The sequence below is a fragment of the Ostrinia nubilalis genome, chromosome 1, assembly GCF_963855985.1.
Source record: "Ostrinia nubilalis chromosome 1, ilOstNubi1.1, whole genome shotgun sequence".
In the NCBI taxonomy this organism is placed as follows: Eukaryota; Metazoa; Arthropoda; class Insecta; order Lepidoptera; family Crambidae; genus Ostrinia; species Ostrinia nubilalis.
Genome location: NC_087088.1, coordinates 7,398,488 through 7,419,016, shown reverse-complemented (window position 1 = coordinate 7,419,016; position 20,529 = coordinate 7,398,488). Strand labels below are relative to the sequence as shown.

The 20,529-nt window shown below is 35.1% G+C and overlaps 2 protein-coding genes across 2 annotated transcripts; one reads left to right on the top strand and one right to left on the bottom strand.

The window, feature by feature from the left end:
• The first annotated feature begins 451 nt into the window (after positions 1–451).
• On the top strand, positions 452–4,932 carry LOC135088231 (metallo-beta-lactamase domain-containing protein 1). The gene is made up of 5 exons (XM_063983113.1): positions 452–686; positions 775–939; positions 1,006–1,119; positions 1,198–1,410; positions 4,762–4,932. The coding sequence occupies exons 1-5, from the start codon at positions 536–538 to the stop codon at positions 4,764–4,766; spliced, it is 648 nt and encodes a 215-aa protein (XP_063839183.1). The 5' UTR covers positions 452–535; the 3' UTR covers positions 4,767–4,932.
• Positions 2,573–16,975, bottom strand: LOC135088241 (sodium/hydrogen exchanger 6). Its single transcript, XM_063983125.1, has 17 exons — positions 16,533–16,975; positions 15,978–16,136; positions 15,732–15,892; positions 13,863–14,078; positions 13,035–13,108; positions 12,642–12,783; positions 12,068–12,173; positions 9,604–9,806; positions 8,875–8,986; positions 8,292–8,451; positions 7,585–7,636; positions 6,629–6,658; positions 5,893–5,961; positions 5,206–5,280; positions 4,253–4,444; positions 3,877–3,960; positions 2,573–3,458 (listed from the first exon to the last, which is right to left on the bottom strand). The coding sequence occupies exons 1-17, from the start codon at positions 16,756–16,758 to the stop codon at positions 3,393–3,395; spliced, it is 2,127 nt and encodes a 708-aa protein (XP_063839195.1). The 5' UTR covers positions 16,759–16,975; the 3' UTR covers positions 2,573–3,392.
• Positions 16,976–20,529: the final 3,554 nt, after the last annotated feature.

Here is a 20,529-nt window from a genome sequence, read left to right as displayed (position 1 = left end):
ATAGTGATGTGACTTCAGCGACTTACGATTTGACTTGATCGATTGAATGCTACATTCATATCACATTACATTCAATAAATTGATCATTGATTGAAGTCTATTGACAGATTTACTTCTAACACCCGTTTTCATTATTCAATCCCAATCCAAATCTGTCCGGCAATCGAGTAAGAGACAATATGAAAATGTAAAAACATCGAAAACTGAAGACATTTTGACCAAAAAGGGATTGAAATGGATTTTGGATTGGGATTAAGTAATGGAAAGCGGATAGATTAAAGCCAGATTAAATAAATAAAGTAATTGTCGTAAATGATTAATATTGTCTGATTAGCATTTATTAGGCCAGATGAGAGGTTGTTACTTTCAATTGAACATTTAAACATATTTTGTACACCACTATTGACAGCTGACATTGACAGTAGGACATGTCATAGTTGTCATCTGTCAGACAGATTGTTGCTGGGCTGCTGCTGGCTATTTGTTTACTATTGGATTTGTTTAGATTTTTTAAGGTTTTTGATACATCTAAATCATGAGTGAAGTTTTTGTTTTATATGATGGATTCTCTACAATGTGCGCGAAAGATGAAATGGTTGCTAATTGCAGTTGCACCTTAGTAATAGGAGGACACAATCTTATTGTGGATACCATGACTGCTTGGGATTCTGAAAAAATACTGAGAGGTTTCATGTCTTAACTACTTAGTTAGATAATAACACAAAATAAGTAACCTATTTAACATCTTATAGTTGCGAATATTATTATTTTCAGCTTTGCAAAACTATGGCATTGCCCCTAATGCAATAAGTTATGTTGTTTCAACACATGGACATTCTGACCACATTGGAAATAATAATCTCTTTCTACACGCCAAGCACATTGTTGGTTTTAGTGTCTCCTATCAAGACAAATACTATATGCATCCATTTGATAAAGGTGAGAGGAACCGATTATGAGTAATCAAATGAAATGACATCATTACTATCTGCTGTTTTGTTTTAGGCGAGAAGTTCATCGTCAATGATAGTGTGGAAATAATCCCTACTCCAGGACACACATTATCAGATGTAACAGTGCTTGTTAAAACTAAGCATGCAGAGTCTATTGCCATTACTGGTATGAATTAATTTAACTATACTAGATTACTACTATAATGTCAAAATGGAATGTTAGTTTATTAATCTTACATTTTAGGTGATTTGTTTGAAAAGATGGAGGATATAGGAAACCCTAACATTTGGCTGGAAGCTGGAAGTGAAGATCCAGTGCAGCAGATGAAGAATAGAGCCAAAATAGCTGACATTGCAGACTGGATTGTTCCAGGACATGGTCCAAAGTTCAAAGTGACTGAACAAATAAGAAAATCTTTAAGGGAACAGTCTGGGGACACATGTTCAATGAAAAAAGGTAATTAATTTTCTTATTAGATCAAAAATTAAACACTCATTTAGATCAAATTTTATTACATCAACAAAGTCATACGCAAAAGAAGCTTACATCAACAAATTATGTGGTTTAATTCTATAATTTCAATTAAGCACACACAAATAACCCTGTGAAATCTGTTTCCAATCAATAGCTATGAGAGAAATTAACATTGTTTGTACAGCTAATCAGAAAGACACAACACTAATGTGCCTGATATTAATTATGATAATGTAAACATTGTCAAGATCTAAATTATATGTAACTAAGTGAAATTATGTCATAATTACTACTTAGAGTAAAATTAAAATTGTATTATTCAAGTCACCTATTTACCTATTTTTCAATAAATATTCTAAGGATGAATGTGTAACATAATGCTTTTGATAAAATGTAGATTCCTAGGTAACCCAATCAGCTTGATAATAACAAAATACAAGTAATACTAACCTACATTCAAAGTGTTGTAATACAGGAATACAATTCTCATGCAATCAAATTTTTTCCGTATACAAACTCTTTTTACGGTCTCTCTTTTTGCGATGTTTGTCAAAACGTGCTGTAACTTCCGTATAATTAATACACAAAATATAAAGTTTTAAAGGTTCAATTTTAAATATTTCATTACGTGTACCTACATGTCTAATTAGTGCCAATGTCATAGTTGAAAAAAATATAACAAATAATTTAGTTTTCTTCATACGAGTTTAAGGCCTCAGCCTCGAACTTAGCGGGCAGCGGGGCGGCGGCGGCGGCGGCGCGGGAGCGGGGCGGGCAACGCAGACCCGTTCTCGAAACCAGCGGGCAGCTCGCGCGGCGCTTTAGCGGCGAAGTGTTGTGTTCGGGGTTGTGTTGTCGAGATATTTGTTTTTATTCGCAAACGAAATGTCTGAACAACGGCGACAATTTTATTTCGATTCAAATTTATTCCTAACGCTCGATTTATTGTGGGCAAAAGAAGGAGTGCGCTCCCCGCTCGATGCCCGCTCCCTCGCCGCTGCCCGCTCGTTGCCCGCTGCCGCCCCGCTGCCGCGCCGCTGTTTTCGAGAACCGGTCCATTTGATTTTACGCATAAGATCCTGCCGCTCCCGCGCCGCCGCCGCCGCCGCCCCGCTGCCCGCTAAGTTCGAGGCTGAGGCCTTATTGGAGACTATTTTATAACAAATTAATTATCGACTGGTACATAGCACTCGTAGCGTTCGAGTGGTTTTCGATCGAACTTTTTCGATTGTGAACTTCTGAGAATGCACAAACGGTGTAAATAGTCGAAAAAACCTAATAAAACCCTCTGAACGATCTTCGATTGCATGAGAATCGTACCCCAGAGCCCCGATTACGGCAACTTTTAACGTCTACAATCCAGACGCGTTTCTGATTCTGCAATACGATTGGTCAAAACAGATGACGTAAGCTGTTGAACGACCAATCGTATCGCAGAATCGAGAAGCGTGTCTGGATTGTTGACGTTAAAAAATACCGTAATCGGGGCTCAGATCAGATATAAAGGTTTTCAAATACTTCAAATGACCATAAAATAATATAAAGCCCATTTAATGGGTTAATAATTTAAAAAAGCCAAATATTTTAAAGACACTGTCAAAAGCGGAATAGCAAAATACATCAAAGTATATTATAGATAGATGATACAATTTACATCTTCTAAAGTAGACTAGAAAGAACGACATAATCTGCCATGAATTACGATAGTAGAGCACATACAAAGTATTTAATAAATGATTATTTGTTGGTCTTTTCAACATGTCACAAAAATCACATTACATTTACTATAATATCACATTCAGGTAGTAAATACTTGGAGCTCATCTAAAAATGATAAAATGTACATAAAGAGTGCACCAGCACTACATTAAAATATTTTATTTGAATGATATTTAAAAAAAACAATACATAATTATATTTAATGTGGCACTCTGTTATTACATTTTGTTAACTGGCAGGTACGATTAAATATTACTGCCGGTGATACCCTCTACCGATATCCGTGTGTCGACGAGTCCAGGCCAAATTTGCTGCGTGCAATAATCAAGAAATATTGTCCTCCATTAATTTAAACAATTCTCTAACTACCTACTACGTGAACCATTTTATATCACAGCCGTAATTCAAAAATATACTACAAAGCTTTTAAACATGCCCATATCCGTTCCGAACATTAATCGACAGCTGCAACCAAAAATAAATTCAAATGTAATAATTATCAAATTAAATGTATAAAAAATATAAATACATAGTTATGATATTAAGTGTAAATAATAACTGAAAGATATTTGAGTTTTTTGTTTTAAAATGAAATAAAAACAAAATAATTAAGCCATTCCATATAATGGTTGTTGTTTTTTTTATAAAATTTGATATAATTATGTATTTGCATAATAATAATAGAAAATGTAAGACTTATTAATAAAAGGCAATTTGAAAGCTATTTACCTGTGGATCAATGCTTGTAGGAACAGGTTGTGTTTCATCAATGCAGAGATCAGAATCAGAATCAGTTCTTCTAAGGGTATTATCCTGGAAAAAAATGTTAAGTTTATTAAATTCAGTGAAAGTTTTTTATTTAGTACTTAGGGCTTAAGTAGGCGCCAGGGCGCTTATACACGTCGCAATGCTTACTATAAAAAAGCGTATAAAATGTACTGTTATGGACTTTCTCCTTTTTAGACGTTGACGTCGAAACGTTAATTCAAAGGCGATAAGAACGTTTGACACTGACGTCGTACGCCGCGTATAGCGTTTAATAGGAGACCGTAGCCTTACGATCTTGGAAGTAGCTAGTTTAGGACGAAACAATAATAATAGTTACCCCTTGTGTATATTGGTGGGTGGTCGTCAGCACTCGAGCTACGGGTCTCATGAAACCCGGCAGAGTCTCAGTGAGAGGGGGCCGAGCGTGGGTAAGTAGGGGTTTGAGCAGACGCGAGTCCACAGCGCCCCAAAGCCTGGCGAGGCGGGCTTTTTCACCCACAGTGCCGTCGCCTGATCCTCTACCGCCCTCCTGGTGTTCAATGAATATAAAATTACCATAACATTATTACAATGTATTCTTAAAATATTTTTATAAACAAAGTCACACGTAATAAGGTTTGGGGGATCAAATATTGTATCCATAGACAATTTGAAAAGCATTTTAGTTAAAATCTTCGATAAACCTGAAATATACCCTCATGCAAGGCCATGTTTTTGCATGAGCGTATAAATATGACATGTAGTCATCAGTTTGACATTAAAGCACTTAATTAACTAGGGAGAGAAAGACAATGAGTTAAAATAGCCTGTAACACATAAATCAATGTAAACTTTCTTTTGTTTCAGGGTAGTTTAAGCATAAACTACACTACCTTCAGCAGGGGAGCAAGGGTACCAGGTGTATCATGGAATATTTTTGCTAAGGTAGTTTGAAAGACTGTTTCAAAATAGTGAGTGTGATTAGTGACATATAATATTTAATAATCATGTATTAATATAATCTGTATATTGAACTGACCCATTTGTTTTAGTTATAACCCTTCTAACTATTAATTCTAGATTTTGAAATATTGCTAATAATATAATACCTTAGGTACTAGGAAGAAATTAGAAGAATATAAGTTAACACATAAAATAATACAGTTACAACAGAACTGACATAACGCATAAATACATAAAAATAATATCACGTTAGTTGATGGATCATTTCAGTGGGTGCTCATTAGGTATTATTTACATGCCAATCATGCTCAAACATCACACAATATAAAATATAAAAAATGTACATACGTCATACGAGTTAAGTTGCCAAGGCATAACCACTCCCTTTGCGCCATTGCCCCACTTAACTACCATGCTGCCAGTCTAAATTGTGAGAAGAAACCAAACAAACTAAAATAAAATGTCATGCAATTGAGTTCTAAAAGCTGAAGTTGGAAAAGAAATTGTGTGTCAACAAGTGGGAAGCCTTACTGGCTTATTTGTACTTTGAATGGGGATGCTTGCATAGAAAAATGTGTTATTTAATGTGCGTTGTTGATATGCACTTCGAATCTATTATATTTTAACGTTTACATCTATAAAATAGGAACATCACATTGCTTAAAATTCTCAAGAATAAATATTATTATGTTCAGTCGCAAACGTACTTTATTTCGACGTCAAAAAGTATTAACGATCCTAATATGACACACAATTAATATGTTATTTTCCAGTTAATTAGGTATGTTACATGCAGAAAAAGAAATATGTGAATAAAGTTAGATATAAAGTATTCTGGAAATGTTAGATTCTAGTAAATAGTCGCTTAATAACTTGCTTTGTTAATTGAAGTTCATCAATCATACTGCAATTACATTTGGTACCTAGTATTTTATCAATTTATTAAAACACTATTTTTGTAAATTACACGTTATTATCTTGACTTGTTATTTCTCATGCAAAATGTATTGTTTTTCAAAAGCGTGCATGTCTTACTGTAGTTCTGTCGCAAGTGGACTGTTGCGTTGGGTCCATATTTCGAAGGCCGAAACCCATGTCGGTGGACTGGATAACAAACATACGCGGTTTATGCATGTTTTGCAATATTTCAAAGTCATGGCTACGCAACGCCGAGCCGTCGTACATTTCAATAGGTAGAGACGGTAGTCGACCGTTTTTAAACAAACAAAAAATAATGACAATGAATTAGTCGCTTGGATGGTTACACCAAAATCATGTGACAAGTCAGGTTCAACACTATAGGTAAATTGGAATCGAGAGAAAAACATGAGTTAATAATATACCATTGAGACCAGACTTGTGCCATTAGATATAAGGCTTGACAGAAAACGAGTTAAACAAAACTTGTGACTTTTCCTGTGATGCGGATTTTGTCACGCATGCGGATCTAGTTCGCATGAGGACTGCCCGCATTTTATTATTTCAGATAGTTATTCCTATTACGCGGGCTACACGCTCGCGGACGCAATCAGATAAACACGCTTGTCGAATTCCGCATTACAGGAAAAAGGCAAACAGTTGACGAGTTTGTACTTGCAAACATTGGGTCGCAAACTTATTTTGTATGACAATGAGTAGGATGTCACGTGATTTTCGTCCGTAGATTAACATAAAATGTCATGAACGTTAACTGCCAAGCCTTGCGGGTAAGCGGCATGTGACACCTATAAAGCTGCATTAGTGGGTGCTTCTTGGCAACACTAGTACGTACCGGTCCGCCGGAGTCCGTGGCCTGGTAGAGCTGCCAGAATAATATGTTATTAATGACATGCGCGGCACTGCCCTAGCGTGCTTTGTGTTGTGTCAAATGTGGGTACAAACAACCGCACATCAAGCCAAACTGTGGCATCTTATGCAGTCGCAATAAGTACTATATTGCATCAAAGTTATCAGATGTGCTGTCGACTGTACGGGTACGAATGGCAATACATGTGAGCGACTCCCAATTTTGTACAGTGCCAATACAAATTACCTACTTACTGTCTTTTGGTTTAGTGGAGCGGTATAACAAATATAAATAAGCATTTAGTTACTGATGGGGACGGTACATATGAACAATCTGAATGGCAAGGACAGTGTGACAATTACATAAATAATTTTGTAACCATTACCGTGATGTTAAAACGAAAACCTACCCTTTTCAGTAAATTGAATATACAGTCATACATAATTGAGGACATAACATAACTAATACATCTTCAAAATGTTAAACTTGTTGAATGGCGACAAGATTCATCATTTCAAAACTTAAAAATGCTAAAATCTCTACTCTACATAATCTCAAGTCATTTAGTTGTAACACTGTTTTGAAATAAACTAAAGATGAGCCATTTGGCAACAATTTATGCTAATTATTTTTTAACTAAAATGCTATACTAGGTTAATTATTACTGTGAAAGGCGAATTATGTAAATGAATGGGATATAAAAAGTAGGAAGCGCAAAATATTTAACAAGCAAAAAAAAAAAAGAAATCAAGGGAAGATAGCGTAATTTTTCTATGCAAAATCAAAATATTTTTAAATAGTAGGAAAAATCTATTAACTGCTTGTTATGAAAACTCCATAGCACGTCTAAAAATTGTGTCTGTGCGTAAAGCTTGTCAAACGTTACCGCTAAAAATTGGGCACTTTAGTTAGTCACAATAATATTAATTAAAAATACTTACACTTCTAACATCGCGGTAGGGAAGAGCTTCGTTTTCATCATTTTGGTTTTCTCTAGAAGACAAAAATATGATTGGTTAATTAATTAACATAGTAGCCCTTCAGGTCCAGCGAATCGAGTCACAATAGAAATCAATAACGCCGCTTAGGGTTCCACGAGATAATAAATTAAGGGTAATAAAATAGCTAGCAAAACAACTTGTTTTTTTTAGTAGCTCTCGGTCTTTGTGTTATAATTAGAACAACGTGTTCTGAACACGTACCAACTATTAATCTGTGATAATTGCGTTCTAATGTGCTGTACCGCACACCTGAGTCTTTATGAGTGATGTCACGTCTACGAATTTTCATTCTATGATAGAATGGAGTTTTGCTGCTCTTAAAATCCGCGGAACAAGAACTTGCAGAAGTCAACTTAGCACCAATGTGCTTTCACTTCACTAACCCTCGGCGCATACAATAAGGTCACTTTTTGGACGCTTTGACGCTCTGACGTCATGTGTAGTTGCTGCGGATTGTGGGTAAGTACTCCATTTAGGTCTTTTTTGTGTCATTCTCATCATCAGGTCTTTTAGTCTCTACTGCAGAAGCACGACCCTTTCTAATTTACCATAGGCAAGTGGAGTATTGGATCTACGACACTTCCTACGCTGGCCAGACGGATTCGAGACATAAAATTAGTATAAATAAGGCATATTTTGGTACGTACCCGGTGGGAATACGTAGGTAAGCTAGCGCATGCGTCGCGGCCCCGCCTTGAAGAACCACGGTGGCGATAACGATCAGCGAAGTGGTGGTCAGCATAGCTTGCCGCGCTTCGGACACCGTGTTGCGGATGGCTAGCGCGAAAGACATGGCGCCGCGGAGACCTGCATCGAATTGAAATGAGGGTTTATTTAGGCTTTAAACCTTATTTCTTCTGGAAAAAGTCCAAAATATGGTGACAAGAATTCTACCACCACCAGCTAAAGCGCTAAAGGACTTTGCCACTACATCGTGTTATAAGTAACACGAATGAGTCATGCACAAATATGGCATGATAAAAAATATTAGTATAATATTAATTAATGTCCTCTTCATCATCTCAGCCATAGGACGTCTGCTGAACATAGGCCTACCCCAATGCTTTCCATGTTGCCCGGTATGTATGATGTAATGTAATGTCCTCTTAATTAAGAAAAATATTGTTCATATTCCTGCGCTATTTGCGATAGTAAAATTGATACTGGAGTTGTTTACATTCAACTGTCATACAATTTTAGCCAATAATACTATAGAATCTGAAAACTTACCAGAAAAGAAAAGCATGTGTTGGAAGTTCATCGGGATGGGCGGTTTTCTTCCCAAATTCAACAGGAACGACAAAGGATAGATGTTGACGGCTCGGCCAAGGGTTGAAGTAATCTAAAGCCTTTGCTAAGGAAATGTTGCTTAAAATAAGTAGAAAAGAAGCTATGAACGAAAAGATGTGAATCATATGCAATCAGCCCATGAATATATATTCAAAATGTACAAGTAAAGCGCTTTCAAATGATACCAAACACGGCATATTTATCTTAACTTTATTTTTTTACTCTGTATGTTTTGTCCGCTAGAGGGCGCTACATTAGATTTTGTGAAACCCCATATAGCCTATAACCAGCGGACAATTAAGACGCTCCTAATGATATGTCATTTGTCGAATTCTGATAAGTAGTTTAGAAGTTACGAGGGAACAGATGAACATACGTACATACATAGCCTGTCAAAATCATAACCCGCCTTTTGCTTTGCCGTAGTGGGGTAATAAGAAACTACGTAACGCTATAGTACTGTAGCAAACATTGCATCAACTGCACAAGTTATTGTTGTAACAATGTCTCCTTTTTCGGCCACTAGAGGTCTAGACAGTGGGCCCACTAAGCATAGGTATTTGGTTCTCTATTCGTCTATTTCACTCAAGCAGGCATCACAAAGCCAGTAAGAGAGACAGCTCCAATTCGCAATGCAGATTAGACTCTATTTTGTTTTAAAAAGGATACAAATCCAGCAATGATGAACCACGGGTCGAAATGGTGTTTCGGGAAGGTGAACATCGAAACCCCTATGTAGGTGAATATGAAGTTCTCAGCCAAGAAGTTCAGCAGTTCAAATAGTTGTTTGGTCCGGTTACGGGAGTCCGATGACAGGTTGTTGTATGTGTAGTGGGCTTGGCAAATCCCGCAGAATAGTACTGCCACAACGCCTGCAAAAACAATAGATTAGAACACTTCTTAATTTTTTTTAGAACGTTTTATATTTAGGGCGCACAAGCGCTGTTGACAGCCATATTTTGTTAAAGTTTCGTGATCCATTAACGCGCGTTAAGATGAATCAAACCTATTTAAAACATTGTGGGAGACTGGGAGATTGAAAAGGATTTTTTCAGTACCTAGTTGCATTTGTTCCAATTTTGTTAAAAGTTAATACATATAATGCGTAATTAGAGCATAGGAAATAAACATGTAAGAAAAATAAAAACCAGTTATTGTAACACTACTCAGTACATAATATTGAATTGCAATTTTATTTACTGCATTTACATTATATCTATACTAATATTATAAAGCTAAAGAGTTTGTTTGTTTGTTTGGTTGAACGCGCTAATCTCAGGAACTACTGAACCGATTTGAAAAAATCTTTTTGTGTTGGATAGCCCGTTAGTTCCTGAAGGCTTTAGGCTATATATCATCACGCTAAGACCAATAGGAGCGGAGCACCAATGTCAAATGAAGAATGTTTCAAATCAGTGATTTTTTTCCTTTTGAGAGCTGACGCTGCGTAAACGGTTAAAGTTTCGCAAAAATATCCTTATCCAAATAAATAAATTATTCACCACAAGTATTTAATTCTAAACATTCTGCCCTTTACACCATTCGATTTCAATAAATATCTTAGGAGATATCGCAGTTTTAAAATAACATCGCATCAAAATAATGATCAAGTACTGCGCGCGCCACTGATGGATCAATGCACAGCCTAAACCGCTGATCGTAGAGTCCTGAAACTTGGACGGTGTGTTCTTTGAATGACGTAAGCATCTGATAAGAAAGGATTTTCCAAAATTCTACCCCTAAGGAGGTAAAAAGGGGGGGCAAAGTTTGTATGAAATAACAGTTTTGGCGGAAGCCCTTGGTAGTGGGAGTAGTCTTGAGGAAAATCTCCTTCTCCCACGGCCAGTGGCATGCTGGAAGCTTAGCGATTCTAGCACCAGTAGGAATATAAAAAAAAAGTTTACCAATAATACTGCAAGCATTATTGGTAAACTTTTTTTTTATATTGCAAAAATCTGGTAAGCAAAAGCTTTTTGTAAAATAATTAGACTAAATTAAAAGCGCCTACCCAAAGTCATTATTCCACGCGGACGAAGTCGCGGGCACAGCTAGTCTATTATAAGAGTGAATAAATTGTAAATATGATGAATGAGGTGTTATAGAAATAGTGATTTTACATCACCATTTATGTCTTACTAGCTTTCCGCCCGCGGCTTCGTCTGCGTGGAATTTTGTCTGTCACAGAAAAACTTTACCGCGCGCGTCCCTGTTTCAAAAACCGGGATAAAATATGTAGGTACTTTCCCGGGACTCAAACTATCTCTATGCCAAATTTCATCAAAATTGGTTCAGTGGTTTAGGCGTGAAAGCAAGACAGACAGACAGAGTTACTTTCGCATTAGTATAGATATTAGTGTAGATTACATTAAAAGGTCAAGCAGTGTCATTCAAACTAGCGTCCTATGCACTAATTGGTTAAATTGACAATGACTTCTTTTGCATAATGATAACAGAAACTTGTTACAATCTTCCATTTGTACACTGAAAGAAGATACTTGGAGTAATTTGAATAAACGAATTGACCTCATTTTGGCTGGAAAAATACTAGTATGTTTTTAAGCCAAGGCATCATTTTGCGCCGCGTTTTTTTTATCAGTATCAAACATTTTCAACCTGTACCTATAAGGTGAGGGAGCAATCGCAGGGTATGTCTATAAAATGTCTGTAGGTACAAGCCTAACAGTGATCTTCGAATGTGTTTCCATCACGGAAAGAAAAATATTTTTTTTGTGATGCGGATTTCGGCACGCGCATATGAAATAATGAAATGCAGGCAGCCCGTATGCGGAATAGATCTGCATCACAGGAAAAACGCACTAAATTATCTTTCACCTAATTCTATGCGGACTTTTTGCACTAAGTAGATATTCTAATTTCATATTAAACTAGCTTTCCGCCCGCATGAAAAAAGGGCTATTTTAGGGTTTTCTCGGAAATTATTCGAACTTTTCACGTCGTAAAAAAAACCATCCTTGGACTTCAACGAACATTAAAAAAAAAGAATTGGTAAAACTGCTCCAGGCGTTGTTGAGTTATGCGCTTACCAAGTATCACCAACACATTTTGCGATTCATTTTTAAATTATAGATTAATTTTCTTTGGATAAATTAGTAACATGTGACATAACACGTACCTGTAAGTTCGCACACTTCTGCGATGAGGAAAGCGGCGTACGACATGAGAACAAACAGCGCAGACTCCAGAAGCGGCCATTCGCGGACATGCGTGAACTTTGTCATGTGCACAGCGGTTAAGGAAATATTGCATTAATTGAATATATTAATAAAGTCGTAAATTGATTCTTAACTATCAAAACATTGTAAGTAATTGGTAATTCCCCAAATGAAAAGGTGGAGCGTTATGGAAATTTTCTTAGATACGCAGTTTGGCGCGCATCGCAATGCAGACCGGTTTTCTAGTACATTTTTTTATTAAACGATCTAAATCGTCGAATTTACCGATGGCATTTTAAAATTATGGAAATTCCCTAGAACCAGTAAAACCTAGAAACCAGTTTTATGCCGTTCATTATGCTTCATGTCAAGTTTCGAGTGATTTTTATTACTGATTATTTATGAATATTATTATCACCATTTACCATTTGAGATGAAAAAAGATTTTCTAATCTTAGTTTTCCGCATTCAGCGCAATCGAAATCAATGTTAAAATTATTTTCACGAAATGGTATAATCTATTAAAAAGGATATCAATGCAGTCAGACAGCCCATAAAAGCACCGACGAGGAGAGAAAGGCTGAATATCCCGATGAAATCTCCTATTGCACCCAAGAACGCAGTGATTTCGAAGCCACCATCGTTAGAGTACCTCTTTTCATAGTTTTGTATGGCACTGAAAAAAAAAACCCAAGTGTATTATTGATAGAATCTATTTATATTTCTGTTTTCATGGCAATATTTTCCTTTTTGACCAAGTAGGTAATCCTATGATCACCGGAAAATAAAGGCGTATTTATTTCAGTATAGCGTTCCACCATAATGTGGAGGATAATTTTCCTTTTTTGTTCCAGTCCAAATGAGCAGTCACGATGACATCACGGCTTCGTGTCACGTGAGGCGAAGATAATAATGCAAAGTAATTACCCGCTCAATACTAACGCCACAGCATCGTTAAGGACGCTCTCTCCGAATATCATGGCGTACAAGTTGACATCCACCTAGAATAAATATGTAGCCATTTAATATTAATAACTAGCTGACCCGGCGAACTTTGTTCCGCCTTAATGTCAATAAATAAGCAGACTTTTTTTTTATTTCGAACGGGATAAAAAGTATCCTATGTCCTTCTCCTGTCTCTAAACTACCTCCCTGACAATTTTCAGCTAAATCGGTTCAGCCGTTCTTGAGTTATAAGTGGAGTAACTAACACGACTTTCTTTTATATATATATAGATTAACAAGATTTTAACAGGCGCAAAAGATTAATCAAAGTCAAAAACATTAATCAACGTTTACAGCAATAAATATTTTGGATTTATCTTTGTGACTACGAAACTTTTTGTATGCCTCTATGCAGGTATGAGTTTTTATGCGATGAGGTAAACAAGTTTTTAGAACTGAGTCTGTACCTAAGCATAATAAAAACTAATTCATTTGTGATTGGAGTATTAATAACAAAGTCAATAAGGATTTAAATGAATGAGTGTGTAATTCAAGCAAAGCATTTACTCTATTCTGCACTTAAATGATATTTTAATAAATAAGTAGAGTAAATATTTAAAATTCAGTATAACACGTCAAATTAATGAGTGTATTAAGTACAAATTAAATTAATACCAGATGGCCAAAACAATCCCAAGGAGCTTAACCCTTTAACCGCCGGAATATGTGTCACGGACTGAGTACGGAACAGCTGTTAAGGGGTTAATCAAAAAATTCTGTCGAATAAAAAATAAGTAAACCAGAACTTACTTTCAGCTGAGAAAATATAGCCAGGACAGTTAACGGATCGGTGGGTGAGATTAATGCACCAAAGTACAAGGTGTCTAGAAAAGTGAAGCTGGCTGCAAGTGACGCTGGCATGAGCTGCACGCAGCCATACATTAGAGATCCAATCACTAGTGCAGAAAGAGCCGTACCAACCATCGCAAAGGTTAATATTGCCCCTAAGTTACGGAAGAAATATTTCTGAAATAAAATGTGTTAACTTTTAACCTTCCTACATTATAGTGCCTTGAAAAAATGTGTAGTGTCTATTAATTTATTCAATATTAGTTGGTTTACTTAAGGGTCATTCCATCGTTTCGGGTGTTACGTTTGTACACACATATTCAACAATTTCTTGTATTTTCAAATAGTATTTTAATAATGTTAGTGCCTTAATCTGTCCGTTTTTAGTTGTTTATGCAAATAATAAAGTTTGTACAGCTTAGAATGTAGGATAACGAAAATATGAGTCGAAAAGTGTGCGTTTCGGGCGTTACGAGATTTTGCCTCTATGTTCTGACTGTTGCTGCATTTACTCGAAATTTAGCGAATTTTCTTAAGGAATCATACCTAAAACTTACAGGACTTCTAAAGTATGAAATTTACAAACCATGTAACATACAATCACTGTTATATAAAACGTTTTACTATTTTTTTATAAAATTTTTCTTTGTTTCGGGTGTTACAATGGTTTTGTTTCGGGTGTTACGAGTACGAAAATTCAACGCGTTTTATCGATAAAATCGGTGTTTTATTAGTCTCTAGGTACTACAAAATAAGGAGTACAACAAATAAACACAAATAGAGCGAATTCTGTTTTGAAATTACGAAGCAGCTTTTTTAAAAAAATATACAAAGTTCAAGTTTAATTTTTCCTCAGCATACAGCTTTTTCTATTGTTTTTGACTTGAAATAGCAATACTTTAATTTCTAATTACGATATTTATTGGAAATGTCGAACATCGAGGCTTTTTAACAATACCTTAATTTTAGTGTTAAGTCGACATTTCAAAAAAGTCTTAAATAGAAAAATATGACTCCTTTTTCGATGCCAGCGCTAGTGGGACTAGGGGAGGTCGAAGGAGCCTCACAGTAATACTTTTTGACTTCTCCAAGCAAATATACGCATTATCGCCACATAAATGAAAATGTGATACCCGAAACGTTTCGGGTGTTACAGTTTTTAATCAAGAAAAAAACATACTAAATTAGTATCAAGCTCAGATATTAGTTAGTATTTGAAATCATTACTACCAGGACCTTACTTTTACCAAATATTGTTACCCTAATCCATGTGTAAGGTACAATAATAAAACAAATACCTGTTTTTTTGTTTCGGGTGTTACATCGTCGAAGTAACAAGAAAACACACTTAAAACTTGATGATTATCAATTTTTTTGGGACTCTGACGCTATCTACCAATACTATGATAAATACCCTCAAATCATATAGTGGCAAAACAGTTCATTTATTGATAGTTTTTTTTTAAATCGTATTACCAATAATAAAAGAGAAAATGATCATTCAAACAGTTGACTTAAGTATAGACTTTGAAGACTAATAACGTAAAAATTACTTGTTTCTTCCAGATTTTTTTTGTTGCACATTGTAATTTGGAATGTTTACTTTCAAAATTCATCAGATTTAATGCGAAAAGAACATATTTAGTTTTTCACCCTCAGTAACATTTGTCATGGAATGACCCTTAACTAATAATTTAACATAAATTTTCTTGAAATATTATAAGATCATTCGTCATCATTATACTTTTATCAATCTCTATATTATTATTATGAAGTAGTTATGTTAAGTAACAACTTAAGGGAATAATATACATTTTATTTAAAACTTACCCGTTTAAGACAGTATCCAGCATGGAAAATAATTGGAGGCAGGATGATGTTAAAAAATATTTCAGGATCAAACGTTGCTTTCAGATCTATTTCATTTTGCTCTATATTCACTATTTCACCTCTAAAGCTATAAGCATAGGTTTTATTTGGGACTGGGATATCTGTAAGCAAAGTAATGTGTTATTTCATTGAATGAAAATAATAACAATATAAACTTTATGCTGCTTGAATTAAAGTAAGTTTTACCTCCAGCATGTGATACTTGCAACTTGTCGGGGAAGTGAAATCGTAGGACATCAGGCGGCACGGACAAGTTGTACTTGGTGTCTGGTGCTGGGTGCACATCAATGTGCGTGATCTGGTTAGTGCTGCCAGCATATCGTATGATAGCTCCAACGATGAGGCCTGCATGAAAATATTAATTTAGAGACAAGTAAATAATGTTCCTTTGTCACAAAAACTGTCCCTATTTTAGTAGATATTTAATGTGGTTAATTTTAAAATAAACATTAATATTCCTAGTGTATTTAGGCCTAGATTCACTCAACCAAAGAAGCATTTAGAATAATAATAAGGATGAGGTAACAACCAGTAGAGTTGATTTTGCAATGGAAAGTAAATTACTAAGTGAAGCTATTCTTTATTATAGGAAGGCACAACTTGTTGTTACATAAATCGCAGTATCGCAGTAAAAAACCAAGGTCTGCTGATCACATGTTTACCTTTAACAATTAGGACTAATAGGTATCTAAATACCTACTTGCTCCTCTTCTCTACAGTAGGTTCTAGAAGTCTACTCACCATAAATTACTGCCAATCCTGTTTCATGGAGCCAGCTCACTCGACGATGCTTGAATACCCATATAGTAAGAACAGTTAGGGTAAGAAGGCAGGTATAAATCAGAAGATTCAAGCTATCAATGCGATGTAGCAACGTCGCTTTTGCATCTAATGCGATATCCGTGCCCGATCCACAGCAAAATAATACAGCATGTAATAAGACACCAAGGAAAATTATAGTATGCATGTTTATCGTTTTCTGGTGTAATCTATACTTTTAATTTAAAGTAAATAAAAAAACACTTCACATCTCAATGTATTGACGCAATCAGAAGAACCCCACACAAAACACTTTTAATCTAGTTAAAGATTCAGATTGTGAAAAACATTTAATAAAATTATGTGGACAGCATCAAGAACTTTTACAATTTCAGTGATCCGACGAAATTTTTCGTGAAAATCCAAACTATAGTTCCAAAATACTGGACTGTCCTGTCGATGACATTGACAGTGGGGCGCCACCGTCAATACCGGATCGCTGTTTCAGATTTTTGCCATGTTGGAAACCATATAGTTGAACGATGGTAGCGCCCCCCTGTCATTGAGTTTGGCGGGACAGTTCAGCGTGGGTCATCTATATTCGATACGGTACGACGAAGTGTATAATCATGTAAAAATAGAAGTAATATTATGAGTTCTCTTTGCATCCCTTACTAATGCATAGTTGGGACGCGTAAAAAAGAGATAGAAGTATAACTGTGTCGCATAACTTCAAACTCGGATAAATCCACTCTACCCTGTTCGGAGATATTTAATAAAAAGTGTTTATAGTCTTATTTTAATGAATTAAAAGGCAAGTCTTTTTTTTATTATGGCACTACTATTGAAGAAAATGATCCTGTTTATTCATTTCAGTATTTAAATCACGCATTCTCTCAAAAATTTAATATTTAGTTTGGATTTACCTTCATTTGATATAATGGAATGCAATTTATCCAACTTTGAAAAAACGCAATGAGGATTTATAGAGTTTTGATTTAATAGATTCGGATTTATCTAGTTATGAAAAAACACGATTAGAGCTAGGGATGTGGTAGTGACGAAATCGCGGTATACCATCGACAGTCAAATTTGTAGCAGCAAACTGAATAGAACAATAAAACAAAATAAGAAAATATAGTTATTATTTTATAAAAAAAGAAAGTACCCAATTTAATTATTTTAAACAAAATTCAATATTTCTTCAGTCATCTTCTTCAATTTCTTCTTCGTGAATTGGTCGCCCTATCACATTTTCAATATTAAGCATTTTTTATAATACATATTTCAATTCCACCAACAATGACCATTATGCCCAATTGGCTAAAGTGCGTTTCCAGCCCCTAACTTAAAGGAAAAAAAATGTTAGTTTATTATAAATCATTTAAATAGATCAATATATTATTTCACATAATTACATTTACAAATTTATTATATTTAGCAAAAAACTGCAAAACATATCCAGACGACCCAACTCCACAACGCATGTCTTATATTCTAAAACTTACATGAACATACCTACACAAATTTGATCGGAGAAAGAAATGTACTCAATATTAGGTATATCATAAACATACTTATATCCAAAATATTCTGTAACAATAGAAGGACAAAATAATAATCGAAAATGGTTAACACAACACTAGTGCCAACTCTAAATTCCAAACGACGCACAGGGATAGGTATTTCAAATTTACCGAGTTTTCGCTTTTTCCTCTTTCCTAAGGCGAACTTTTATATTAAGCCGCTTGCGGGCTTTAGTTGGTGACACAATTTTAATATAATTATCCATGGGAACTGTCTGAATATCGCAAATAAACAATAAAAAGCGGGAGCGCATGGTGCCACTGGTTGCTGAGTTTTCGTCAACTGGCGGCCATGTTGAAGAAACGCAATTACCTGATTGGCTCTCATGGACTTAGCTACGTTTGAAAAAAAATGTCTCATGGATCTATCTCTCTTAGATAAAATATTACGACTTTAACGGCTTATTTCTCAAGAACCACGCTGATTTATACACGACTGATAAAAATGTTTAAAACATATTTTTTTTCTCTTTGATTTGACACCAAAATCTCAAAAAATCTTAGAATTGGATTTATCCGAGTTTGAAGTTAAGCGACACAACTGTCAGTAGATCTCCTAAATTTAGTCGGATTATACGCATCAAATGTCATTTGACTTTCCACACTGTCACATGCAAAGGCATAAAATATTATTCAGTATGATTGGAATTTTATCCTCGTTTCTTCGTTCGTCAGTATTCTTGTTATTTTTTACATAGAGATTTTTACGAATGTTTTTAAATAATTTAGGCATTTTAATAAAATATTATTAATTTTTGAATCGCGGTTGGCACTTAGAAAGTTCACTCTTTTTTGCAAAAGATTTTTACACCCAGTATTTTAAATGCTAATCTTTTATTTCATTACTTAAACCTACTTAGGTGTTTGAAACTAAAATAACTCTATGTTGGGATCATAGTTGGGGCACAATGAGAGGCGGTCATATTGAACCAGAAAAATATTGACAGAGTAAGACGGAGAGGACGACTAAATTGCATGATTCTACCTATGATCGTGATCAAATACAGAGATGGGTTTGGTTTCTTTCATTTCCAGATTTCAGGAAAGATTACTTCGCACGCAAGAGGCTCTAATCTACTATTCTTTTTCTTGCAGTGTTGATATGGGATTGAGTAGGTAGGTACGATGATATCTCTTAAACTCTGGCTGGAAAAGTCTTTTATGACCACACATTACGATCACGAAAAGAGCTGTACATGAAAATAAAGATTTAGGTTTGCATTTGTTACAAATGAATCAAGATACATAAATATAAAGATTTAGGTTTGCATTTGTTACAAATGAATCAAAGGCATCCATCCTACTTACAATTTTGGAAGGAATATTTTGTAAATAAATAAATTAGAAGTAGGTTGTACCTACATAAACTAACTAATTTTGTTAAAAAGTAAATTAAATAGGTTCAGCATTTTAAAATAGTAGTTAGGTAGGTACTTGATAGGAATCCTGCTTAAAGTTTTTCTCATTTTTCCCCCAAGTCGATGAGTTTACTAAAAATAATAGTGTTTTGATCGGTTTTATTTCCCACAGTTGTTGAATAAAACTGGTTGGTCAAGGCATTATTATTAATACAAGTCAAGGTTTGTAGGTTGCAGGACTACTCAAATCGTGCAATTTTTCGTAGTTTCAATGTCATTGGTTGTATTATGAAAGTTTATGTTATTATCATTACATTTTCTTTACCTACAACTTAGATATAGGCCAGTAGAATTAGATTTTAAATCGGAAATAATTCCTACAAAAGATTTTATTGCTTTAATGGCTTCATTGGTTGCACATTAAGACTCTTCTAGGTTTTCGACTTCGACGGAGTTGTGCTTACTTAAGTGGTGGGGGCCCCCGAAAGGGGCGCTTTTTAGGTTTTCCGGTTGTACCGCGTAAAAGACTTACCCTATCGTAAAGTGGTCTTCCTGACGGTTGAAGGGCATTTAATCCTGCATTAAATAAGACCAAATTCATATGTTTTGGACAAACCGTATTTCTCGTGCAAATGTTCGGCAAAGTAGAAAATATGTGTATAATTAATGACCCTATCACCTTATCAAACACACTGAACCACAATAATGTATGTATATTATTTTCTTAAGTGTAACTTCAGAAGTACCGTGTATAAGTAATTCTATTTCATCTCGTTATTATGTAGAGTTTAGCCCAGCACTAGGCGCAAAAACGTAGCATAGAAACAAAAATAGACTTTCGCAAACTCTACCATCTACATCTTTACGTCCATGCGTAACCTACCGTCAAAAACTTATAAAATATTTCTAAACAAGACATTATTATGTAAAACGGAACTTACTCAGTAGGTAAATATGAAAATTATAGGTTCTCACTTCTCTCAGGTAAAAGTCGTAAGCCAAGTGAGATTTCCTTTAAGGAAAACTGCGGTACTT